This window comes from Diadema antillarum, unplaced genomic scaffold, assembly GCF_040938485.1.
Source record: "Diadema antillarum isolate AM-2024a unplaced genomic scaffold, OU_Dant_1.0 scf00000061, whole genome shotgun sequence".
In the NCBI taxonomy this organism is placed as follows: Eukaryota; Metazoa; Echinodermata; class Echinoidea; order Diadematoida; family Diadematidae; genus Diadema; species Diadema antillarum.
In genome coordinates, this window is record NW_027270950.1 from 2438617 (window position 1) to 2466298 (window position 27682).

The window sequence follows — 27682 nt, forward strand, 5'->3', positions numbered from 1 at the left end:
TCAATTTTCACCGTGATACCGCGATGATCCGTAGCCCTTGGTCCTGCTATCTGCGCAACGGGGGAAGTCAAGTGAAATATTTAGAACCTTATGAATCTTGTTCAATCTGTTAGTAGCGGAATAACCCTAAGAAGAGAAAGACGTTATGCAGGAACAATAGTTTCGAACATGGGGGTCTTTATATGATCCGGAAAGAAGCAAGATAAATACTAAATCACATCCGGCGATGACTACTTTTATTGCGGCTCCTTAATGTAGAACAGTGGCTTCACATGATTGTGTATAAAATCCTTGACACCTACACCCACACAAAAGCCTGCAAACGCACACACACACACACACACACACACGCAAACGCACGCACACGCATGCAAACGCACACACACACACACACACACACACATCCATCCGTCTCTTTTGTCTTACCATCGGGTGCCGAAAGACTGATGTTTTTGGACTTCGAACCGCTGTTGACGTCACAACGATATGTTCCCTCGTCCAGTCTCGAGAACAAAAAGATGTCAAGATAGCTCGTGCAATAATCTTGACCTCTGACCTCGATCGTCCTGAATACATCGCCTTCGACTAATGTGTCAGCAAAACCTATTGCAAAAAACAGACAAACAAGCAAGAATTAGAAAGTCTGCGCTTCTGCTGAAATATACAGCTGTCGTTTCCAGATCATTTCCCTTTGCAGACCCACACATTTTAACTATGAATCTGGATTAAGGCTTATAAAGATGCCACCTCGACCAAAACCAAAAGAAGCCATAAAAAACAGTAAACTCTATACTCCGAATCCAATCTAAAGAGAATAGATATGTTTTCCTTTCGAATTTAGAGAGACTTTCTTTGTCTCGAAGTATTATCTCGAAAATCGGGTGAGTCATTGAATGGTAAGAGGGGAAAACATTTTTTTTTAATACTTGGATAGAATACATTTTAATGAAATCTGTGAATACATCTCGAAGTTTTTTTATCGCAGCTGATGGATAACCTACTTGCATTGATTATCCGGGACCATGAGATGTCATGAACGTAGCTGCAATTGGCAGCCGAACACGTGATTCGCACGTCATCTCCCAGGACGAATCCTGACGTGGCTTGTATCGTCAGACTTCCCTCGTATGCTGAAAAACATGATTCAGTGGAATGAAATCTTAATTTGAAAAACGTCTATTTTTCTCTTCACACCATTCATGCGGAGACACTTCTGAATTAAAAATAATACTCCATCAATAATGAGAGTATGCATATATGCACACATACATACGCACAGACACGCACACAGACGCGCACATACACACTGACATATCATGGGTGTAAATAGATAAGAATATTAAGCATAGGTCTAGTGTTTCAAAGGGAATGGAGTAAGGCACAGACCACGTAGATCCGACTTTTCACTCATTACTTTCAAGAGTGGCATATTTCAAGAATTATTATCTGATGCGATTATGCACTTTCACTGACTCCACGTTTTGCAATAATGATCTAACACACAAGTCTTTTCATGTGCATTCACATTTTTCTTTTTCTATATCGTTTCGTTCATGTATTCACTAATTCATTCATTCATTCGTTCATTCATTCATGTTTTTATTTTCATTTCCAATCAATATACATAGATAATACAAACGTCAAATGACAAAATATTTGAAGAGTTTGTTTGCAAAAACCGATAAGTCCATATTTGTCAAATGGAGATATTTGCGATTAAAGGTCAAGAAAAATAAAGAGAATAATAAGAAAATTTTTGCTTCTTTTGACCATAACTTCAAAAATATAACTTTATATGTAGTGACCAATGTATCATTTAAAAGGTATTATTTTGTACTTTATGACAGAGACCGTACTTCAAAATCTGTATTACTATTATAAAGCGACTCCGAGGGGACTGCATTCTACAAGCTTGGCTTTTTAGCAGTCCCCTCCATTTCCGACCTTTTATTTGTTATGATTCAGTCACATTTTGTCCTTGTACTTCTTCTACCAAAATATGTTTTTTTGTTTCATGTAAACAAATGACGTGTATTTAAATTTCATTTGGACATGTAAAAGTTACTTTGTACTGACTTTGTGTATATTGAATGTCATATTATATGGTTTAGCCGGAAATGAAATAAAAAATGAAATGAAATGAAATCTTCAAAAATGGACTTATCGGTTTTTGCAAACAAACTCTTCATTTTGTAACATATAATACATCTTGTTTCATAAAGGACTTGGTGGGAATGAAAATTGAGGGGCTGCTAAAAAGAAAACTTTTATAGTGCAGTCCCCTCACTTACTCACGTTACATTACTACAATACATAAATACATAGCTTACAAAACTACAATACATGTACCGTACAGGCTAACCATTGGAAGTATACACTCTTCATTACATTGTGACGTATCATTAGTGTAAATAATTAATTAACACCTGGACTTTGGGTTATTCGACCATACTAGTGCAGTAGTTTCTCTTCTTACCGTATTTCACAACAACATCCTGTTCTGCTTCACGATATGCACCTGTGGCCTTGCACTTGTAAGTTCCGTCGTAGCGGGCGTAGTCCGTCGAATAGATTTGGAGAGCGAGATTGATTGTTCCTGCGCCCACTGTCACGGACGCGAGGTAGTCGTCTGCGCTTTGATTTACACTAGCGCCCTCAGGAGTCAGCCAAGAAACGCGAGGTTGAGAGCCGCCAAACGAGATGGCACATTCCATCCAGTAGAAGAGCTTAGTGAAGTTGTAGGCGCCGCTGATATGTGTCACAGTGAGCTCATCTGGGATCAGTGAGAGAATATTAATGTCGTAAACGTGATACTCAACAATTTCAACATCATCATAATTTTTTCATACATTACATCATGAACAGTTTAGGTCCTTTTGTTACTATTACAACACTGAGGACATTTGCAACCGTTCTAGCACTATTCTACACCAGATAGAATTACTTGTAAATTATATCAAAATCAAACAAACTTTGAGCAAAATAGATGAACAAGTAAAATAAATCCGACTCAAAAACTCGAACGAAACCGAACCTGAATCTACTGACACACTGTCAACGGACAACCCGATCGAAGACCGACCAGTGCAGGTGTAGGTACCGGCTAAGTATCCTGAGCGGAGAATTATCCGAGAAACTATGCTGGACGCCCCTGTAGTTTCAGTGACATCGTACACTCCGTCCCTATATTGCCCTGTTATGACAGTCCCGTTTGGTAAAGTCCACTCAACTGAAGAGGGGGCCTCTTGAAAGTACTGGACGTGGCAGGTGATTGTGTAGAAAAGTTGCGATTCGTTGTAGACGGGCGTGTCAACACTCACAGTCATGCCAGCTGCAGCGAAGATGTATTAGAAAAAAAAAGGTCTCTATGAATTCAATAGGTTTAATTGCCCACTCTCAGACAACAACGTATAATTTGACAATGAATTTGTCATGGTAGTATTAGCAGTTCTTGCTATGCTAATTCACAATTCGGAACTCACGAATTTGTCTCGTGGAGTTTCCATGCAAAATTTTTGATGTCTTTTTTTTTTAATGAACCAAACTAAAATATTTACCATTTGTAGGCCTTACTTATAATGATGTGAATACGCGAGTTACCATACTACCGATATAACTTCAATCCATCAATCAATCAATCAATCATAGTTTATTTCAAATCAACGAAAATCAAAACACAAAGTAACGATGAAGGAGTTTTCAATGACATTCCAAGGTCATCAACATTATTGTAGAAGTTACATTTTTCCTTGTTCGGATGAAGTAAGAGCAACTCACGCTTAAAGGATTCGTAATAATTAATTTCTTGAAGAAATTAATTAGAATTTAAACAAAAAAGATTCGTCTCATCTGGTTCTGTTTTGGAAGATATACGGCAAGTTGGTTTATCAGTTCCACAATAAGCGCATGGCTTGCGATTTATGTATAGGGTCAATCAACAGACGTCACGAACAGATGAACATAATCAACTTCGTGTGATTTATAGCGAGAAAATGATATCGTTTCCAAACACTGACCTCCGAACGAAAAGAAGTTACTCCTTCCCGTGTCACGGTTCACCGAGCATATGTAAGTGCCGTCGTCCTGCTCATCGTAGTTCGTAATGGTCAGCGTGGACACACCGGGCGAATCGCCAGCTGTAAAGCCGGAAATGGTCATCCCGTTTCCGTTGGTAAGTAGGACCGGGGTCGGAATGGTCTCGTTGGAGAAATACCAATCCATGGTGTACACGTCATCGTTGTCGGCCGTGCACTGAAGCGAGACTGTCTCGTCGTGCACGATGTTCGTTAAGTTTGTGACGATCACCTGTCCGGTAAACCCTATTATACAGGCAAAAACATATTAGACTAGATTAAAAAAAAAACACCAATAATCAACACGAGGGAAATACTGTACGAAAGCGTTTTGAACAATCAAGAGCAGGAGTAAACCATGCATGGAAGATTCGAAGCTATGGGGGTGGCTAACAGTAATACTATTACGCAGCATTAAATCGGCACGGGCTATTATATAGACCGTTTTATTGTATATTTTCGACTTACATCTGTAATCAATAAATTCTCTCTCTCTCCCTTCCCCTCCCCCTCCTCCATCTCTCACTCTCTCTTTCTTTCTCTCATTTTTATTCTTACTAACATTAGAGTATAAATTCACTAACCATATTCAGTGTTTACAACTTGGGTGATGTTGAAACCATTAGCCTCGACAAGACAAGAAAACTCCACATCTTCATCGGTCAACACAAAACCAGTAAGGTCAAGCCTCTTGTTGAGTGTCAGCACGCCCTCAACGCTGGTCTCCACATATCTGGGTTCTCCCGTGATCACCTGACCATCAGCGAGCCACGTGACAGTGGGAGGTGGATAGTAGGACCCCTCACACCACAGACTGTAAGTGTTGGTGGACGGGTTGTAGGAGCTTGACGTGTTGGTGATCTGGAGTACGTTATCTTCAGTAGATATGAAACGAGAGCAAAACGCGATGGACTTGACTTTTGGTCAAACTCTAATCTCGAAACGGTATCAGACAGGTGTAGGCCTGATTAATCCTACAATTCCGAAATTAAGAACATAATTATAAGAACTATTGTACCATGACACATTTTTTTTCTTTCGTCTTTTCCCCCGAAGAAAAAAAAATCAACATTTTCGAGTTAACAGCGAACCTCAGTAAAACAATTAAAATAAAAGATATGAAACAGGACCGTTTAGAAAAAAACCGCAATACCAGTAATGATAACTTCCATTATAATACTTGTAGCCTAATTCATACAGAACACAATTCCGAAGTTAAAAACATATTATAAGAACTATTGTACGATGACACAATTTTTGATTTTTCTATTTTTCTCCAAGAAAAAAAAATAGAATTTCGAGTTAATAACGAACCTCAATAAAACAATGAAACAGGACCGTTTAGAAAAAAAAAAGGACCAGTAATGATTACTCCAATAATACTATGTCTTGTAGCCTAATTCATACAGAGCACAAGAATAACAGTGCATGGTTTCAGCCTAGAGAGTACTTTCAACAGTAGCAGTTTCTTCTTATTGTTTCTTATTGTTTCAGCTAAAAGTGGCGCCACCGCTTTTACATTCTCTGATCGTCAAAAACTCACTGCCTGTGGCGCACCCGTAAAATTCCAAGTTGATTTCATCGTTGCCGTCCACGTCTCGCGAATTGATTCGGATATATCGTGATTCGATCACCGGATCCAACGTCTGCCAGACAGTCCCCTGACCACCGTTAAAGTCCTGGGGGAGAAGAGCATTGAGAAATCAATATGCAGACGCGACAATAGTTTGAAATTGTTAACATTCAAAATAATCTAGTGATATCTTTAGGTGTGTATATCGCGAGATGAAAACAAAGAATTAGCGGGTGCTTTCTATACTTTTCCTGCTGATATCCAGCGATATCTCTTCTTGAAGTGTCATGACACTATTAAAAGTGAACATTATTCTAGACTGGTGGAATTCCATCCGTATTGTATAGGATATAATAATGTTACAATCTGATCTCCTAGCATATGGATGTTTGAATGTAAATTCATTTCAGCTGAGTCCGAGCTCATATTAGATCTATTAAAAATGCTACAGCAATAACAACCTACAGTGACAAAAAATGTCACGGTGCCACCCACTGCATTTCTTTCCAGCTTTCCAACACGAGTGACGCAACACTCAAATCAGAGATTATAATAGCTACACTTACACGATTATTTAAAAACATTAGACTTAATAACCTATGCAGTAATGTAAAAACTTGGTATCATTAAATATGCGAAACTTTCATCACCATGTCAGCAATTTTATCTTCTAGCATTTGGGCATCTGTGAGAGGTTGATAAAGGCAATTACAATTATGTGACCCTGCACCACAAAACCATCAAAAAGTCGCCAGACATGGATTTTTAGTTAAGGGCAGATGCTGAAAGAACAGACTCTAAGCTTTAAAGTGATGTATAACTCAATTCAAATGGACTCCCCTAACTTACCTAAATACTGGAAAGAAAGCACACACTCTGGAAAAGTGTGAACTGAAAAAAGAGGCTTTGAAGTTCACGTGCTATGCAAGCGCTTAATATTTGCCAAGCCGTGGTAGCTGTGCCATGAAAGGAACAAAACACAGGATGTAAACCACTGGAGCAACAACAATGAAGAGATTATCAGATTAAGCTGAAATTAAGCATGTTCTATTAACACATTCTGCCCATGATTAATGCTAACTCTCAAAGAAGTAGCGTCATCTTTTCAAAAGTTATTAGACCTGAAAGTGAAGAGTATGCAAAGGATTTCAAGACATGAAAAGTGGCCTCTAAGACATACCTGATCATTCTCTTCCCCCCAAAAGGGTTGTAGAAAAACTGCTAAAAACACACTTTCCCATTCATGTTAAGACCCAAAACTGAAGAATAATGTAGAAGACGGATAACTCTTTCAAAAAATATGAAAAACTCAAGATTGACTTAGTTGAACCAGTTGAACCATTTCACCTTTTTTGAGTTCTCACGTAAAACCAATGGGTGCGACTTTTTGTTTGTTTTGTGATGCACGGTCATGAATTTAGATGAAAGTGATAGCTCATTGAAAATGATAATTACCGTCCCGGTAACAATAAACGTTGCAATATTCACAGTAATGATTGATATTGCAAATACTCAAAACAAGAAAATATTAATAATGCTTAAAAGTTAGAGACATGAGGGAATTGATAATGATTTCCTAGGTCGGTATAATGCATCAAGTTTACCAAGTTTCCGGACCAGACGTCCGACGTGGTGTCCCGATAAGATACCCGATAGGAAGCCACAAAGTCACTTGCACTCCCCTGAATAGCTAGTCCAGCAAACTGTCAGAGGTCAAACAAACAGAAGGAAAGACAGATTTTAGTTTCTAAAATAAGTGTTTTCTTCGCTTTTTAAATTGTTTCTTTCTATAGACACATAAAATAACCACATACACAAACTTCAGTATAAACAGGGCGAGTGAAAAGTACATAATCTATGCAGCTAGTTTAAAGTCTAACCTATTGCTGAGGGCGGTTTAGATTTTGTCAGTATCGAGTCCAGGCTCGTGTGAACTCTGGAAAAATCCGTTAATGAAGCCCCTGACAAAAATATATGGTTACGAAGACACATTATTTTGGATAGTATTGCTAATTCCAGTTTAGAGGTATACTAGATTATTTCTTACAAAGATTTTGATCTCGCAGAAAAATCACTTAATGCCAACTAACACTTTTGTTTCGATGGCGCTTTGAAGACAAAAAACGAAATACAAAAACTAAACTTTTATGTCGCGTCATTTCATTCAGTTTTATTTCATTTCATTTTTTTTTCATTTCCTACAAGTGTGCAGTTATGGTAAAACATTATGTGCATAGTTATACAAAATCAATACAGAGAATAAATAAATCAAATCAAATCAAATCGATACAACTTTGGAATATGATGCATTGAGAATAAAGCCTATTTTTTCTTTTGTAATTGAAGTTTTCACGACTTATTTCGTTAGAAAATCATTGGCGAATTGTGGATACTTATGTAGACGTAATGCGTATTCGATTACCTTATGCTGAATACCGAAATCGATGGTGATATATCCTGAAGTGTCAGTGAGCGTGGAACTCCACGGGGTAATCCCATTTAAAGCTGGGACGCTGGAAACGGTCTGCAGGTTGTAATAATTATATCAAAACAAGAGAAGTTCCCGTGCTGAATGATGATCATTACACCTTTGATTTATGCTGCCGATGTAAAACGTCATTGACAGCTAGTAATTTAAAATTCAAGAGGAAAGTTCCTTCCGCATGATAAAAGCAAAAAAATAGTAAAGGAAGAGATGGAAGGTGATACAGCATATGTGACGCATGGTTATTTCGCGACTATGATATTGACACAATTAAAGGTTTCATTCTGATAAAAAAAAAATCAAGGTTGTTTTCGAAAGAGGGTAGCCAATAAAGTGGATAGGAAAATCCATTGTTCTATACTATTCATTTAACAATAAATCCAGTGCATCAACTTGTCATCAGAAAGTACAGTTATAGCTGCTAAAAATATGCAATTTTTTTTATTTTGAATTTATAGAATTTGATAATCTCGCCGAGAAGACAATTTGAATTCATTACAATTACAATACTTTACTCAAGCAATTGAGTAACGCAAGTGAACCTAAAAACGTGAAATATCAAGCTCTTAAAGTCCTCATCTGGAGCATTCTAGCCAGCGCGTTACTTCGAGCTTTGCGAGTTATACCTCTAGATGTATTCAAAATGTCCTTATTCACAAATTAAGATAAGGTATCATGGATGTCATTATTCACATTTGTGTGTGACCATTACATATAATTATCATGCGCACCTGTAACCGCCATGCCAGCTCTGTCCTGGATGTAGACCTACAAACATTCAACACAGATTTTCGTTGTCAGCTTTAGCCCTAGGGTTATTGTAGTCCTACTTGGCAGTGCAATACCTCTAGCTACCACTGACGTATAAAGAGTCCCAAAGTTTGACGTCATAACCACTCATTGCCATGGAAACTGATCAGAAACAACCTCTTCTGGTCCGAGTATTTATGCGCGCACCTGCAGGATCCAAACCAAGCTATAACAAAGTACTGTAACATCATCACTGCAGTATTGCTCATAAACTCACCGGATTTGAGGTTACTTGTAGCAGTCGAATGGATCCGTCCTCGAAGCCCAGTGAGCGCTCGCACACAGCTGGTTATCATAACGAAATGCAAAACAGCAAGAATAAAATCATAACAATAGAGAGTATTCGGCTATCGACACGAAACACGAGTACAATTCCGTCATCATACATATATATAACTATTATAGCATAGATGTGCTCATGTCTGTCTGTTTGTATGTATGTATGTATGCATGTGTATGTATGTACGTGCAATTACGTGATATGTAATGTATTAAAGAATATAATTGGTGTAGACTTCTTTGCTTCAGCACTATGAATGCCAGGTGTGTTAACGAACTTCAAGTCTTCTTCATTTTACTTCGTTTAACAGAAAAAATCACACACAAATTATACGCACACAGATCATTGTGACGTAAAGCATTGTATGAGGGGAAAAGTTTCGACAGAAAACCCCAAGAAGACGACAAATTAAAATCCTTCGCCACAACATTGCATTTTGATGATTAAAAAGCAACCGAACCGTTGAACTTCACATTTTACTGATGAGACACAACATTAAATGTCATTTCATGCATTGTCTTTAATACAGGGGTACTTTTCTTTCCCATTCATTGACAAACGGTTCGAAGGACTGCCGACTTACGAGTTCGCACTTCCACGGCGACGCGGGAATACCGATTCTGATAGTTCACAGCACAGAAGAAGGTAGCGTTCTCCACTTGGTTCCGGGGAAATCCCTGATAGGTCAAAGTTGACGTTCTGTCGCAACCTGGTTGGCCAGATTCCACTATGGTTATTGACGTCATACTGTTGGACAGGTCTAGGACCGGCATTGGGGGATCGAGGCTCTGCGTCCATGACCACGTGATGCCGGTGATTGGACGACCTCTGACGTCACATGTCAATGTTAGGTCAGAGTTGAAGTGGTGACTGGTTCTGTTGACTGACGTCAATTCAGCTTCTACAACTGATTGAAAAAAAATAATGAAATGCTATTGAGTGGTAATAGCCTTTGAACAAAAATGGACAAGTCGTTGTGGCTTACTGTATAAGAGCATTGACTCTATGGTGAGGTATACCTAATTTGAGTCCGCTGGTAGAAGCGGTTGTACCCTAAGGCAAGGTTCTTTGCCGGGAGGGGGGGGGGGGGAGGGGCATCCAACCCTCGGTTTCATGGTAGCTTGATATGAAGAGAGAAGATTTTGGGAGGACAGTGATCACAAGGCCTTGATAGCTAACATTAATTTCTTACCATATATTGTCGTGGGATATTTGAAGGAACTGTAACAAAACAAACGAAAACTGCAGAGAATACTTAAGTTACTCAGAGACCCTTCGTGTATGTCGTCACCAAGGAAAAATATTGGGACAATCAAGAACACATAGTAGAACATAGTGAAAGAAAAGAATATTAGGTATACTGAAGGCTCCGGGGCAGGTTCTCAGTATAGAATGTGTGCACGTCACGAGTTCGACACCCACGAGTCATACAGCCCACGAGTCATACAACCCACGAGTCATACTACCCACAGGCTCAACACTAGTGACATATTAAAAGGAGCATGAGTCTGACATTTTGTTTTCAACATCATCAATATCATAGCATCATAACATCATTAAATCACGGCCTTAATGTACGCAGTGTCGGTCTCGTGAACCCTCTTTACCTATAGGTTCCTAGTGTTTGATTTATGGGCCGTATTTGCCTATCTAGTCAAGCTCATGGGCTGTATGACTCATGGACCTTTTTTCATTTCCAATACCGAGCTCGCGTGCTGTATGACTTAATGGGGATGACGCCATTAGAATTGAGGGAAATATGCCTTTACTTACATGTGGCTTGGCAGTAGAAGAGTGTCAAAATCTCCTCATCGTTCAACTCTTTCTCAAAGAACATGACGTCACTGTAGGCTGCGTTCGCATTTTCATCGTCCTCGTTTGAAGTACCAAGGAGAAACCTATTTAAGCTGTCTAAGCTGTTAAATTCGTGGGCATAGGTCGATCCAGAGCCTTGGTGGAGAAAGAAAGAATAGTTTATTTGAGTTTTCCCGTACTTTTTCTTTTTTGCAACTTATAAAAACACGTACATTTATAGGTAAATGAAAACAAAATAGGAGTGCAATACTTGTAAATTTGGCATACTTACTTGATAAAGTACCACAATTTTCAATCATTGATATAAATCAAAAGTTCCGCACAATCTAAAAAAAAAAGAGACTTAAATCGCCTTTCACCTGAAAGTTATTTGTTGAAGATGTCACTATATAGCATAACACTCTTGCAACAGGGGACAATTCGTACTCATCAACAATGGAAAATGACGACACAAAGATAGATAAAGCGATAAAACAAAACGATGAAAAATGATTCACACAATTCAAGTGGAATTCGGCAGTCCAGTGAAACAAATACGCAGATACGCGATACAGATGCACAGACAGACCAACAAGCAAGCACACACACACACACACACATACACACACACACACACACACACACACACACACAGAAACATACGCACAAACACTGGCACACACGCAAACAAACAAACAAAAAAAAGTCCCTCTTTCCTTGTTTTACTGTTATCTATAACAAGACGCACAGTTTGAACTATTAACCCACCGGGTCTTTATCTAAGGCTAGAATATTCATGACACCATAATGCAACGAAAGATTTTTGTTGTTGTTGTTTTGTTTTGTTTTTGTTTTTTTTCTTACTTCGGAATACGCCGTCAATGTACCCTCTCCCTCCTGTTACGTCATCGAAAGTCAAAGTGATGTGATGCCACACGTCAGAAGTCATGCCGGTGACAATGACGTCATTCCATTTACGACCATCGGATCGAAATTTGGCAATGTACTGCACAAATACAAGGTGGTAGGACAACATTCCGTTTGAATGAGACAAAAGTTGCAGAAGAGGAACATTATATCCCAGGATACATATTGAAAATGATAAAGTATTTGTGTAAAAACGTCCTTTCACATTCATAGGAATCCCTGTAAGATGAAAGCAGAAATATTGGCATTCCAGTATATACAAAAGGTAAATGTAGATATTATAATTATATAAAAACGTGCACTCTTTGAAGTATATAGTGCGCGTTCTGTTCAAAGCAAGTTAACTATGATAAGGAATGTCGAAGATGTGGGGGGGGGGAGGGTCGTCACATATAGTCGACCACTTTATGCTTTGTAGATTCGACGCTAACAAACAACAAAACAATTACGGGACGATGATCTTTCTTTTCAAATTTTCTTGGACACTGTTGAGCAAAGAGAAAAACAAGTGAAATTCTGACGATTATTACAAAGTAGTTTGGTAAAGTACCCACCTCCAATGTATTCTTTTGGAAAAAGCCGAATCCATTCGAGGCCGTATATGAGTTCACAGTGGAGCTCATGATCTCGCTGCCGCTTCCAAAGAAGTACAACTTGGAGCCGCCGTTCGGTCCGTTTTGTTTCATCCACATCGACACTGTCATTCCGTCGGCACACCACCCGACCTTGGACAGACACTCGCCAGCGAAGCTCCCGAGGTTTAGCCCTCTGACCTCGCCGCCGCTTGTGCCGGTGAGAAAGGCACATTTCTGAGGCAACTAAGGAATGCAAAGCATACAATTTTTTACGTGGGTGAGGCAGTTGAATTTTCCTCATCATCGAGCGTTACAAAGCACTAAAATATTTGATTTTGGGTGAATGAGACCAACATTGGACAACACGGGGTCAAAGGGGGTAAGTTACCTGGGAAGGGGCATCTGTGTAAAGAACAGTTGCGCCCTGTACGGCGGACGGGCCACCCGTGTTCGAGATGATGGTGTTCTGTACGTGAGTCCCACAGGTCCCGGGAGGTTGTGGGTCGTTCACGGACGCTCGCCCGCTGAGATCCCAATACTCGGTGGGAGGTACGGCTACAGGTGGAAAAAATATAGCATGCCTATAATGCAGTCATCCGTGGAATTTTAGTATTGACCAAGATCCAGCTCCTAAACCAGATTCTGCATAAATATCATAACCGACTTTGCATAGACTCGACCGCGTTAAATGTATAATGTATTAGGGATTTAAGAGGGCGCTGTTTCATGGATCAACGCTCTAGTACGCACCTGCTGAGTTCCGAAAGTTCGAACGATACAGATTTCTTTGGGTGAGTATGTGGAAAACGTGCTATAAATGAATGTCAATTTCAGTTCGTCTATTGATTCCGCCGTTGTTCCCGGCTGGTTCATACAGATCCTTCAAAGACAGAGTTTGTTTGCTATAGAAGCGGAAACTTGCCTGTAAATATCTACTTTATTTTACTGTTAACTACTTTAAACTTAGCTCATTCACCGAGGAGAAAAAGTAAGACGTAAATGAGTAGTTTAATAAGTATCAAATATTTTCTTTTCTTTGGGTGAGGGGAGGGTGATTTTTTTTAGCGATTACATAAACAGCTGACTACCAAGGATCGATAAAATCATATTGCGATTTCGAAGTCTGAATTGTGTCGTCGAAGTTAAAACAGCACTGTATCCTTTTAAGTATAAAAGAGGGTGAATTCAAAGTTCATAGTAATGAAGAGAAATAACAACAACTTCAAATCAGTGGAGGATAATTCGCGTTACCTGCAGGACTAGGACAGGCGTAGCGGACCTCGTAATCTTGACAACCACTGTTGTCTGCTTCGAGACACACGAGTCCGTCGGTCGCACAGACGTACGGATACGATAGACTGTTGGAGGAAGGCGTCCAGATAACCTCTGACCCCACTTCTCGACACTGGGCGAAGAGGGGGTCCAAGCAGAGCGTGGAATCGCTCTATAAGGAAAAATAACAATGATCGGATCACTAAGTCAGCTTATGATTATAATGATATTAATAATGCTAATAGTGATAATGATAATAATAATAATAATAGTAGTAGTAGTAATAATAATAATGATAATAACAATAGCAATAATATTGGTAATAATAGAAATGTATGAATTGCTTTTAAGACGCATATCACGATTCCAAACAATTCGTGATAAGCGTGAAAAAGAGAACTTTTAAACATGCATTTATATGCTTTAGGACCTTAATCTCATAATATAGCAAACTTGCATCTGGAGCCAGTGTACAAATTTTGTGACTGTTGCCATGCAACCTTGGTTGCATCAACTGAAGTATAACCCGGATGTAAAGTGCTCTCACTCCATTCTATGGAGTAGCATTCAAACTAGTTGGCTTCCACTTTATAGTACACACATATAGTCTAACACAATTACTTCATTTTCAGTATGAGGAGTGTCCTTTAAAGTATTTTTACACGTGGGTATCACAGTGCTGAAGTTTATCATGATTTTCCTCGGGTACCCAGCAAAAATGAACATGCATTAAAGCTAAAAATCCTGGGTATCAAAACGTGATCATATGCCGAATGACGGCTGCTGTAGTGTTTAGTAAGCTTACCGAAAGGTGAGCAGTGTACTTTTCATCGTCCCCTGTTGCGTCCACATTGCTGACGTCATACCATTGCGTCCAATAGATAGTTTCTGAGAAAAGACAATAATTATGCATGTAGATGTCTGTGTAATTTTAGCAATATTCAAGCAATGCTTGACTGGTATCTTTATACAGTATACTGCGTAAGATATGAACGATTTAGATTAGGACTTTTGAGAGTGCGATGTAGAAGTCATATTTCAAAATTCTTACTCATCATTGCTCATTTATCATTGTCACAAATAAAATAGTAGTAATTACCGATAGGTGAAGAAGGACGGAATTCGATGTAATATCTCATTCAATAGAATTTCGGGGGTTTTTTTTCTCTCTTTTTATCTTCTGACAGATCAGTCATTTCCTAAAAACATTCAAGTGGTAACAAGCGACATATACATCCTTTTACTGTTTTATCGAGTTTTTCAAGTGCAATTAAGTTAAAATCTGTCTATATGGGTGCATGATAAGTATCACTGACGAACGTTAGTATAAAGGTCCAGTTTACCATTGGGAGCAGTTATTTGAAAAATGTTCAGGATATCGCCTTTCATACATATGTGTAGGTCTGTTGTACCACAAAACACCCTCCCATGTAAAAGTTTTGCAATAAAGCCTAAGATATAAGAAGATGTCAGTATTTTTCTCAATAAACCGTGGCAGAAACAGTTTAATCTGGAAACATTTTTATTATAGTTATTGTTCACATTTTTTATATTTAACAATACTTAGCATCCATTGTACTGATTCAAATTTTCACATTGGTTGTTTCTTCCCCTAACTCACATTTTAGAACTATTTTAAAGCACTAATGCTGAGTTTTTGTTTCATCTGCAAATGGTAAAATAATTATAATTATGCCTTTAGATTATAGTGGCGACTTCCCTGTCTTTTGGCCCAGTGAGCGGTAATCTTTGTTTCTGATATTTACTGATCGACAAGGCCAATGTAATACTCAATTATTCTCGCTGTGTATGTTTCAAATAATATTCTTAAAATGACTTCACCAGTTTCACAAGTTGTGAACAGTTATTTGTACTTATACCTTGTGGACACAATAGTCGAACTTCGTAGTCAAAGCACGTGAAGTTGTGAGCCTCAAGTTGTTGAGAGCCACTGCACACTAGCCCGCCCTCTATCGTGCATGGTACCGCAAGTTGTTGTCCAGTGAGGTCCCAGGCCACCTCCGTGTATTTGGCTCTACATTCTATGTCTGCCGGATATGGGCAAGCTTCCTAAAGATCCAATAGTTCCACGGACAGTAATTATTGTTTGTTGTGTATTTAGCAGCTTTTCGTGGGATTAAACATTTGTAAGAAAACAGGATTGTTTTATTTTGTTCAATGTGAAAGCGTAAGCGTGAGACGGAATAACTAAAGAGCACGAAACCCAAATATATATAAATACAAGTATACGTGTTGAGTGAATGCAGCAATATTTAGATTAGAACAGATCAGTAAATTTTGAGAAAAATCGGACAATTCATTGAAAAGTTTTGATTTATATAAATTTCCCTATGACACGTAGGTGCAATGATATTCACGAAACATAAAGAGTATTCAACATACACATATTTTTCATTTTCTGGCAAAATAAGAGTGCAGCATTTTCTGGAGACAAGTTACGACGAAATCTAATGTCTGTTGATTATGATTATGGTGCTTGACTGATAAGGTTGGAAATTCTTAGGTTTTAACTTTCAAATGCTATCATTGAAGTCAAGAAACCAGTTCACACATTGAAGACAATGAGATTTATTCTAATTAAAGGAAAACTTACCAAAATTCTACTTGGAAAAAAAAAAAAACTGTGTATTGGTTTCAGGAAATGAAGCCCTGTTTCAGGTTACCGACTTTAAATAGAAATCCAAACGAAAGAAATAACATAAAAACAGTTCTTTTCCCTTGTGAGTTAACGAAATGAGTGCTTGATGAGTTGTGTCCGATTCTTTACCTGTCGAAGCGAAGCAAAACTCTCGTCATCCACTCCGTCGTCTGGTGTATCAAGACTGATCCACATAGTCCAGTTTTGTGGGTGCTCTTTAAGGAATGATTGGAAATGAAGACAAAAAACGTACAATCTATATGAGCCATTGAAAAAAAAATGTCATTTTCTTAACCAGCTTTCATCCTGGTTATAAAGATTCTGAAAGAGCATTCTTGGGTGATTTGAACATGGTGGTTTACGGATCTATTATACCTTGGTATTGACCTAAAAGTCTGTGAAATCCCGACACCACATTGGTGAATAAAGTTATATTTCAAAACATATCATTTCATGAATTTGAATGTATCATTTGTTCGAGATTTCACGAAAGTATATAGTATAATACATAAACTGAGGAAATACCTACCTGGAACAAATTTGAAGGACGTTCTAGATCCTGTTGCCGCGTCAACTGCCTCACAAACAATAGTATGGTTGTGCTGGTATTCAATCCATTGTAAAACCGATCGCGTTCTGTAGTTATCGGACACGCTGCTATCGTATCGTGTAAAGTTCGAACTGGATTGAGTCAGTGCTAACCAGTTAAAACCGTCCTCATCCAGTATGTACCAGTTGATAGTCGGTTCGTTGTTCTGCGACGGTCCCCTCGCAAGACATTCAACGAGGAGGTTGGGGTCAGAGGGGTCACTGACCTGGCTGACGGCCAGGATGCGGACATTGTCTTCCGAACTCTCTTCGAAGGCTTGTCATGACATTCCGCAAAAGAGTATACAGTGATAACGATATTGCTAGGATAATTGCTTTTATATACCTAAATCGTAAATCGTAATATAAAGGTATTCGCAAGTTTTTAATCTATTGATGGACATATACCAGTAAATCAATTTGTTTTATATGTGTATATATTACAAAAATACACACAAACACACACACACACACACACATTACTCTTAGGCCATCATTAAACAGCTCGCTGCATGCTAAGATATATTTCTCACTTGAATATCAGATTAGATTGAAAAAAAGACGTTTCGAAAAAAAATGATATCATGTAACTACCAGTGGTCACAGAGCATGTAATTCTTTTGATGGATCATTTATTAGTATCGATGGCATTATACACATTCTTGGTCGACGACGATTTTCGTAAAATTCTTGATATTACATTAAGCTTCATGATCAAGACAGTGCAATGATAACGCATGTAATTATATTACAGGATGTGTCATGAAAATCGTGGCACTTGTACAAAGTGACCATGAATACCAATGTAAATATTGTATTTATGTCAACTCTCTAAAAAAATCGAGTGAAAATTTTCACTCTTGAATAAGGAGTGAATAACAAAAAAGAGTGAATTTAGATTGAAATTGGAGTGAATTTTGAGTGAAAATGCTCATTTTCACTCATTTTGGAGTGACCTCAGGGATCAATCCCAAATCTTCGAGTGATCCCTGAGGTCACTCTAAAATAAGTGAAAATGAAAATTTTCACTTAAAATTCATTCCAATTTCACTCTAGATCCACTCTTTTCTGTTATTCACTCCTTCAATTTTTTTTTAGAAAGTTGATGAAATAATGGTGAAAATTAATGGAATTGTAAAGCAATGCCTTACAGAGAATAATCAAACCAAATCAAATCAAATATGCAATCATTACAACAATAAGTACAGAACTGCGGAGAGCAAGACTCGGGAGCTTACCTGTTGTTTCCTCCGTGTATAATTTTTGAACTTCGGTGTTATCGAACCTTGTGTAGAACACTTTCAGGTCGCTCATAGTCAGCCGCTGAGATTTGTCGATTTTGTTAAAGTTGAGCTCCGGCGCAAAAAGAGTGAGTTTATCTCTCTTCGGTGAATTTGATCTGCTCGCGGAAGTTTCAGAGGTGGAGCTATACACCAGCGTGCCATCAACGTAGATGTTTTTCGTCCCTTTAATCCAGGTGAAGATGTAGTGTTGCCACTGGTCGATGAGAATCTCAGGATTTCCCGAATTTTCAGCGACCATGTTATCAGTGTCGTCGTTGACGTAAAACTGCATTAGCCGCTTGCCAGAAAGGGAGGCCGCTGCAAGGGAGAATATCAAAGGGATGATATAGTTTTGGTCGAAGTGAGGATTCAGCCTTTTATCCTTTTTTTTTTGTGTGTGTGTGTGAGATACTTTGAAGCCACTCTATGAAATGTGAAACAAAGTGATCCTGATAATAGGAGGGTCACATCTTTTATTATAGGATCGCTGTGTTTAGGATATCTCAATCATTTCAAAACCGAATTTCATCAAATTCCTTTTAGAATTATAATTATGCTGTTTAACATTTTGTAAGAGGTTTCTCAATAAATATTATCTAATAAACGTCACCGTTAAAAAAACAAACACTGGAAACCTGAAGCCCCGTCTTAAGCGAAACTGTAACATACCTTTAAATTTTTGTTAACCATTACCTATACGAATCTATCTCCATCCTCAGTTACAAATAATGAGTCATAACTTGAACTCACTGTGCTTGTAATATATACTACATGTATACCCAAGACATAAGTGGCCACTGCTAGTCAGTGATAGTTGACTTGCTTTGCTCATTTCTTTCCAACTCTTTTTCCCCCACCGATGTAGACCCTGTGGAAGACGTGAGGTTATTCGCCGAACACACAGAAGATTTCGTCGAAATAGCTCATGCGCAAAGAGTGATATCCGCCATTTTGTTTCGTCCTCTGTGCAAGGAATTTGAAATAGCTGTATCTTTCGACGGGGATATTAACACTGAACGATGTTTGAACTTATATCATTTGCCATTTAGGGACTATAAACATTCATAATGATGTTATTGTCTTCGTGCACAGGCACTTATCATGTTGTTCAACTTTTATTTGGTTGGTCGGCCGTATACGCGGTGTTTCACAACGCAATATTGTCACAATGTTAATCAATAATGACGACGATGATATTTCGCCCTGATCAAGATGGTAATGATAGTTAAAATGCTAATGATAACACATCAACAACAAGAATTTTGAAAAGAATGATGACAGTTTATTCGTAGGCCTAAATATCAGATATATAGAAACGGAAATACAAACAAGAATACATTACTTCGTATCGCAAAGCCCCGTCTGTCACCGTGGTTTCCTCCTGACGTCACAATCATATCCTTGACGCTTACCGGAGGGTTTTGGAACTTGATCCAGACACTGATTGTTGCACCCTAAACATGACGAAAACGGATGGAAGTATTGAGCAAGTGCCGTCAGAATATGGAGTAATATGTGAACACATCGGAAGTGGATGGGGCGCTGTGTTTTAGTGGATAAGACTCCCGACTCCCAATCGGACGACCCGAGTTAGATTCCCTCCCAGTGCTTATATACATGTACCTCCATCGGAAAAGATGTTTTACCCGCCAGGTCCCTCTCGACCCAGATGTATAAATAGGTATTTAGCAACGCTCAGGTAATGATAATGGCAGGGCCCTCTAGTAGTCTAAAAGTAGTGGCAACCCTGAACATGCCACCTTGGATGAAAATGACCATATCATTAATCATTATCATTATGTACTGAAGCGAATGCACTTTGCATAGGTTCCCAGTCATGGACTTTGGGTGTCCTCTTCACCAAAAGCATGTCCATCCAGCATGTAGTACGTATGTTGGGAGAGACACTTAAATTAACACATGTAAAAATGAATAAAATGTGCCAATGGTCTTTTGCTTTTGGCATGACAATCAGGGCAATCTCAGCATAATATCCAATTCCTGTCAAAGACAGACGGAATCTGAGCAGTTCATTATTGCCGTGAAGCATAGTTCATGTCGAAATCACATTATTATAATTCATGTAACATTGTTTCGAAATTTAGAAAAGAGAAGCAGAAATTAGAAAAAAATCCATTGACTTACAGAAGCGCAACAGGAAGGCTCGCTAATGCAGATCCCCTCAAAGGTACCGAGATCCACCTGCGCGGTGCCATAATTCATCAGCGCGCACACATGCCGCGAGGCGCTGGGTGCGTCGTCGATGATCAACGTGCTGTAAGTGGCGCTGTTCAGGACCCCATCAGCGACACCTGCCACGCTGCTGTAGACCGTCGTTGTCAATTTCTTTCGATTCGAACAGTCGGTGGGGGCTGTGTCAGACGCGGAAGTTCGCCCGTTCATTTCCCAGTGCAAGGACGGGGCGGGAAGGGCACCTTGAAAGGTAACGGGAAATGGACAACACGAGTAATACTCAAAAGACGAACATTATATTCTTGAACAAATGTAAAATAACATTCACGCATGTATAATTTATAGGAATTGTTATTAAAACGGTACACTACAGGCCCATGCCCGAAGCCAGGATTTTTAAGGGGGATGGGTGCGTATATATAGGTGAAGAAATCGGACCTTTGATAACTGCGGCCCAATGGGGATTGGGTGCCAAGGATAAATGGTGGCCCCACTTTTTGTGAAATATTCGCCAAATTTTTAATGAAGTTGAATATTCAAGGGACAAAATAAAAATAAAACCACTTTTCGTGAAAGGCAAACCTGAGCTATATTCCTAATGAGGCGATCAGCCCAGTCATGCCACGCTGATGTTGACGGTCTCCTGCTTCTTTATTGAATCAGAATTATGTAATGCCTTTTCTGAATTATATGCAATCATAAATGTTTTACAAAGATTTTGTTATAGGCCTACATGTATAAACTTCACTTTTGTATTGCTCTTTTGTCATTCGGTTATGTTTTGTTGATATTTGTCACACCCATGTAATACATTTTGATTTGATATGTTAAGCAAAATAAATACGAACGAACAAATAAATGGCAAAATCGTGTTGTCTACCAACTTTTGATCAGCGTGTACGTCTTCACTGTGTTCTATGTTAAAGTTTATCGACGTGGACCAAAGGCCTGGGAGAGTTGGTAGGGGGTATTTCCTCTCGCACGACGGAGCATTTGCAATTTCAGATTTGTGCACACTTTCACTGACTTTGGTGGAATGTTTGCTACTGGTACTTTTAAGGAAAAACAGCAAACAAAATATCTAGATGCAATGTGAATGGCTGAAATAGAACTGTCACCTCTTGAACCTCATAGTGAGTCATCACTGTGTACTAAGTTTATGGAGGTGGAGAGAAGGGGGAGGGTGTGTTTCTCCTCCCATAATAGGGAGCTTTAACATTTTCAAAATTAAAAAAAAAACAGCGAGCAGATATTGAATTTTTACAGTCGATCTTTTTTTTTGGTAACTTCTGAGCAGTTTCGAGACTACATAATGTACAAAAAATGTTAACAAATATTAAAAGGAAAAACTGAATATTTAGCTTAAATTTTAAGTCAGAGAGCCGATGAACACTTTAAGTGAAAGATGTGAGAATTTTTCGATAGATTTATTTTTTGGTAACCCTTTGAGTTCGGGAATGCATAATCTATGGAAAATGCTGAAAGATTAAAAAAGGGGAAAAAACATGAATATTTAGCTTAAAAAGCCCAGGAAAATTTCATGGTGACTCGTCCTCCATAGGTAATATGTACAAATCGTATGTGAGGGCGTGTGTGCGTTGTGTGTCTGATGCTGGGTGTTCATGTTGATGATAGAATTAGGTGAGGGCGAGGAGGGTGAGGGTGTAAACTTACCCGCTGGAGCGGGGCAGCGGAATCTGATCTCGTAATCATGGCACACCTCTCCTGCACCTTGCTGGATGTTCTGACACTGGAGACCGTTGGCCGCATTGGTGCAATCCTGTGCCAAGGTCTGACCAGTGTCCGCCAAGGAAAGCTGCGAGATGCGAGCCCGGCACTCCACATCGACTGGAAAATCGCAGACGCCGCTGTCCAGCTTGTTACATTAATGAGAGCATACAATTGAACGTATCCCTTGAATTGTATTGAAACCAAACGTATCGTCCTGAACTGAATAGAGTCTCACAACTATTGCCGCCCTAATATAACAATAATGATGATACTACGTGATTGTGAAAATGAAGTTAATATTGAGTCAAAACAATGATAATGAAATAAGGATCATGTTAAGAATAGAACTAATGACGAAGATTTGAAGTCAACACGGTCCATTTTAAGTTGTCATCACCTAATCACAAAATTAAGACGCTCTCGATCAGCTAAGTAAGACATTTTCTTTTTCAGCAAAATACACTGTTATAACAACATCGAAAAATAAAAAGAAATGACACTTCTTATGAGCAGGCTAATCATAAATCAACAGCAAAGACAGCTAAGTAAAGCATTTTTTTTTCAGAGAGGCCGTGAATACACTATCATAACAAAACAGCGAAAAAAAAAAGAATGACACTTCTTATGAGTAGGCTAATCACAATTAAATCAACAGCAAAGACAGGACTGAAATACATTCGTTCGTAACAGAATACCGTCTATCGCTTAACTTTTTTTTTGTGACTCGTATCATCTTTAGGAAGTACTTACCGTATTTTCTAACGTTTTATACGTTTAAACTCTTTGAAGTTTTCCCTGCAAAGAAAAATTAGCATTATAACACTATATATTAGAGGAATGAAATTGAAATGAAGCTGATTTTCATTCAAAATAACAATTTAGAAAAAAAAACTATCTGAAGACAATACCGGAAGAATCACACGTAATATTAAAAAAAGAATCGCGTTACATAAAACTCTACAAGAAAGATTCGAAATCTTTATAAAATTCTAATCCAAGATGACGCGAACGTTCACGGTTATAAATCAATTAATGCATTGTGGAAACGCAGCAATACCGTCATGTTCGGTATGATTTTACTATTAACTCACACTCACCACTTTGACTGAAGAAAGTGTTTCTCTATCTACGCCATCATCAGGCGTATCTGAGTTATACCAAGCCGTATAGTAGGGACCGGCTGGGGTTGGGCTGTTAATTGCGCCTGAAAATTTAGGAAATGTTTTGACTTATAAACAAAGGAATATAAACAAAGGAATATACAGATATACAGATAAGTGAATGAATTTATAAGATAACCAAATATACAGTATGATTACTTTAGTAAGCAGAAATGGATATGGACAGAGAAAGACATTTATATGTATTTATCATAAACAGACTTATGTTCACTTATTTTTGCTCCAGAAAAGGAACATCCAATACGACTCACAGAAAGAAAGTAAACATTACTCATTATTCATTACAACATTGTGAGTATCATGTTTACGTAGCATAGCGTCTTTCTTCTTGCTGTCGTAATTCGTTTATTTGTTTGTTTGGTTTGCTTTGCTTTGCTTCTGCATTCAAACAAACACCAATTCACACTCAAATCCCAAATGTCAAAAAAAATGAAGAATGAAAAATGCAGAAATTGAAATTAGAACAAAATATTGCAAGAGTATAAAAACTGTATAGGCGATGGTGTTATACTGATGTAAATACATACAAAAATGTAAATAGGAAGTATATGGTAAATATTTTCCAGTAAATGAGAGAGATAGTCAAACGCAGACTGCCATTGTCAGATGTTGGGGTCTCATAAAGACAGAAATATTCTCTATTCTAACAACTCCAGAAGGAAAAGTGAGTGATCAAGTGGGTGTTGTGCAATTGCAGGTGAGGTGCATAACGCTTTTTGTGAGATAATGGAAACCACTAAAAGACCATACAATTCTAAGATCAATTGAAAGTTTATTTGCATGGAAATCGGTTTTGGAATGGCTGAGATATCCAACAAACAAAGTCAAACAGTGTGGTCCTATTAAAGGTGGGTCCCACCTTTTATTAAGACATCTTTGTTTGGATATCTCAAACATTTTAAAATCAATTTTCATCAAATAAACTTTGAATCTCTCTCAGAATTGTATACTCTTTCGTATTTGATAAGAGTTCTCTTATTATCTTACAAAAAAAGTTGGGAACATAAAGCCCCATCTCAATCAAAACTATACAACTCCTTTAATTTAAAGAGTGATGGTGATGGGGAGCATAAATGTTTTGAATGTATAGAGTTTAGGAACGAGTGCAAACAAATATATAGTTGAACAACAACTTATATGCAGCAACAATTGATGTATTACAGGCAAAATTGTTAAAGAATTTACCAGAATGTTTGATAGATTTTTGTCTTATTTATAATTTGGGATTTTTTAAATGGAAGTTTCGTAAAAAGCGAGTATAACGGCACAATGAACAGAAGTGTTAATCCAAAACATGCTACTAAAAAGTTTAAGTTGATCACGTATGTAGTTTGAATACAGATGACTCCCAAATTGAATATTATTCAAAGTAAAAAACATAAACAAAAACAACATTTTAAGTTCATCGAGCAAAGGAACAGTATGAGTTAAAAAAAAGAATGCGAGGTGCAAATACGTATGACCTTCTTTGGTAGATTAAAAATGGAATTAATGCTTGTAGAAAAACAGTTTGTCCATGTATACAATGTTACATTATGTTGTACAGGAGAACAAGGGACTTGCATAACATGAATATTACTGCATGGGGTACAAGAAACAACAGCTTGGAAATTAGTCCAATGCTTTAGAAATGCACGTTACAATATGTTGCAAATGTCCATTCCCAGTCAAGCTTTCATTTAAAAGTACTCCTAAAATTTGAAATGTGTTCTCTATCTTGTGGTATATCATCGACTTTATCTGCGCGTTTCTCTGCTGTGAGGATGAAGTGTTTGAAATGCATAATTTTTTTTTTTCGATATTCAGACTTAACTCACTTTGATACTTGATCAATTTCATAATTCTTAAAGCATCGTGTAAGGAATTAAGATCTTTTAGGAGAGTGCAATGATGCGGTCCGCAAGTATACTAAGACAAAAAAAGAAGCGGAATGTATTGATAATACCGTTGAAATATACAGAAGAAAATCTCATGATAGCGGATCCAAAATAGAGCATTTAAGGAACATCTCATTCGACTAAAAGATAACTGGGACCAAACCCATTGAAAGTAACATATTGTCCTCTGTTTGTTAAATGCTCTTTAAACCGTAAGAATGACTGACCCCGAATACCATGACTGAGTTTGGAAAGTATAATAAAGCGATTGAGAGTACATGTATTGAATGCTTGACTAAAGTCACAGAATATACCTTTAACATTTTCCCTAGAAGCAATGACACTCGCAATTTTGTCATAAATTAGAATAAATCAGTTGAGTAGTTCTTCCTGAAACCATATGGAGTTGAAATATATTGTGTTCAGAAATGAATTTAATAAGTCTATTCTAAACGATTTCTGCTAAGAATTTTACATCCTAGGAGGTAGGGAAATGGAAAAATGTTTACTAATTTCTTGGGAATCGTCTTTTGTAAAAATGAGATTGACTATTTCAAATAGATTTCGAAAAGCACCTCGTGATAAGGAAATATTAAACATGTGAGTTGAAGGTTTAGAAAGTGGATGAATTATTTCTTTCAGGAGAGTCAGGTCAGGTCGTGTATATTTCTTTTTCTATCGTTAAGATGTTAGCTCTGCTGTTGAGCATGTAATGGATTTCCGATGCGGAAAGTATTTCCGTTACTATAAAGTGGCACCAGAGGATAATGGTATCTTTAATAAGGTATAGGCCCTACTGACCTACTTTTATTATAATAGTTAGACATATACACTTATATGCTTGTATTATTCGTGCAATGTACTTTTTCTTCCGTTAAGATGTTGAAACTGCGGTGGAACATGTAATGGATTTCCGATGCGGAAAGTATTTCCATTATTCGCTTAAAGTGGTACCAGAGGATAATGGTATCAATAAGGTATATCTTTACGGATAGTTATTATACCAAGATGACGAAATTATATTTCCTGTTGGACACCTACCATAGACCTTTACTAGACAACAAGGGTTGCGTCTTGAGAAAAAAAAACACCAAGATTTTCTTGATTTAACTTACAACGCGATTGCTAAAACTTGTAAAGGTATGAAACCTCTATACCGCTAAATATCCTCGGAGACAAAGAACATATATTTACTCGTATATGGTTGAATTTCCTTTCAAACAAAATCCACCTGATGCTTCTTTATTGCCACACCCTATTATCCTGCAATAGCACACTCTTTGAAATTTACATGCATGCATACTAAGATATAATGTTGCCAACCTACTGTGGTACACTGCTGCCTTTCTTTCGCTGCTCTCAAACAAGTTTTGTTTTGTTTTGTTTTGTTTTTGTTTTCAGTGACAGATGCAACTGTGTAAAAATAAATGTAAGAACATTTGAATCATCTTTACCTGCAACACAGTCCTCTGCTCGAGTGCTGAGAAGGAGGGAGCCGAGTAGTCCACCTGCTACAAACTACAAATAGAACAGAATACACAACATAGAAATTAACAAACAAAAACTGTGAAAAAAACACAGACTAAGGACCTTTCTAATGCAAGTACTCTATCACAGTTTTATGCAGTCTAATTCCTCCAGTCTTGATATTCCTTTTTTTTTGGGGGGGGGGATAAGCATACAGGTTTCAAACAACATAATCTGAAATCATTAGTTGTATACTTACTAATAAAAGAAATTTTAAAAGTCCTGAACTCCCCTTTTTATGTGAATTTGTTCACTCGGTCACACTATATTTCATATACTGAGTCAATAGCTATAGAGGAATTATGATTATAAGCCCTTTATCAAAGTGTTCATGCAAAGACTTCTGAAATCTTAAATGACTTTATATAAAACATGATCAATTATCGCATGTCGTCCTTTTGACCAGCTTTTCTCTTGTATCTATTCAAACTCTTTGTACATTATTCATTTTTACATGAATTCTGTCTAAATATGCTTTGATATGATATATGATTGACTGGAAAAGGAGGCTTCTGCATGTCAATGGACTTAATACACCAAGCAAAATAAATGAAAGAAGTAAGTTTCGAAAACACAGTGGTTTAGTTTGAGAATGGTCACCTAATTCTTTGGAAACATTTTATTTTGTCTTTAAAAGCAAGTAAACGCACTTACCACGGCAAGGACCCCATGGGTAGACATCGTTCCAGCAGCAAGGACGACGTCTTTGAACGCTTATCACCTACACTAATTGTTTAAATACTGCTTCAGTTATTATTCACCCATAATAAAATCACAGGTTTCATCCTTGGTTGCCTTTTAAAATGACCATAATATTACGCCATGATCACAGGTTGAAGGGGCTGCCTTGTAAA

The 27682-nt window shown here is 37.8% G+C and overlaps 1 protein-coding gene across 1 annotated transcript; it reads right to left on the reverse strand.

Moving 5' to 3' along the window:
• On the reverse strand, nt 1–27509 carry LOC139716111 (uncharacterized). The gene is made up of 28 exons (XM_071627668.1): nt 27483–27509; nt 26756–26819; nt 23335–23447; nt 22187–22388; nt 20465–20754; nt 19662–19773; nt 18275–18637; nt 16978–17313; nt 16578–16663; nt 15670–15859; nt 14595–14677; nt 13769–13961; nt 12906–13072; nt 12497–12760; nt 11880–12021; nt 10995–11171; nt 9805–10128; nt 9159–9226; nt 8069–8170; nt 7251–7349; nt 5617–5752; nt 4658–4948; nt 4017–4319; nt 3083–3331; nt 2477–2773; nt 1002–1130; nt 427–603; nt 1–50 (listed from the first exon to the last, which is right to left on the reverse strand). Exons 1-28 carry the CDS (start codon nt 27507–27509, stop codon nt 1–3), a joined length of 5034 nt encoding a protein of 1677 aa, XP_071483769.1.
• Between the last annotated feature and the right edge of the window lie 173 nt (nt 27510–27682).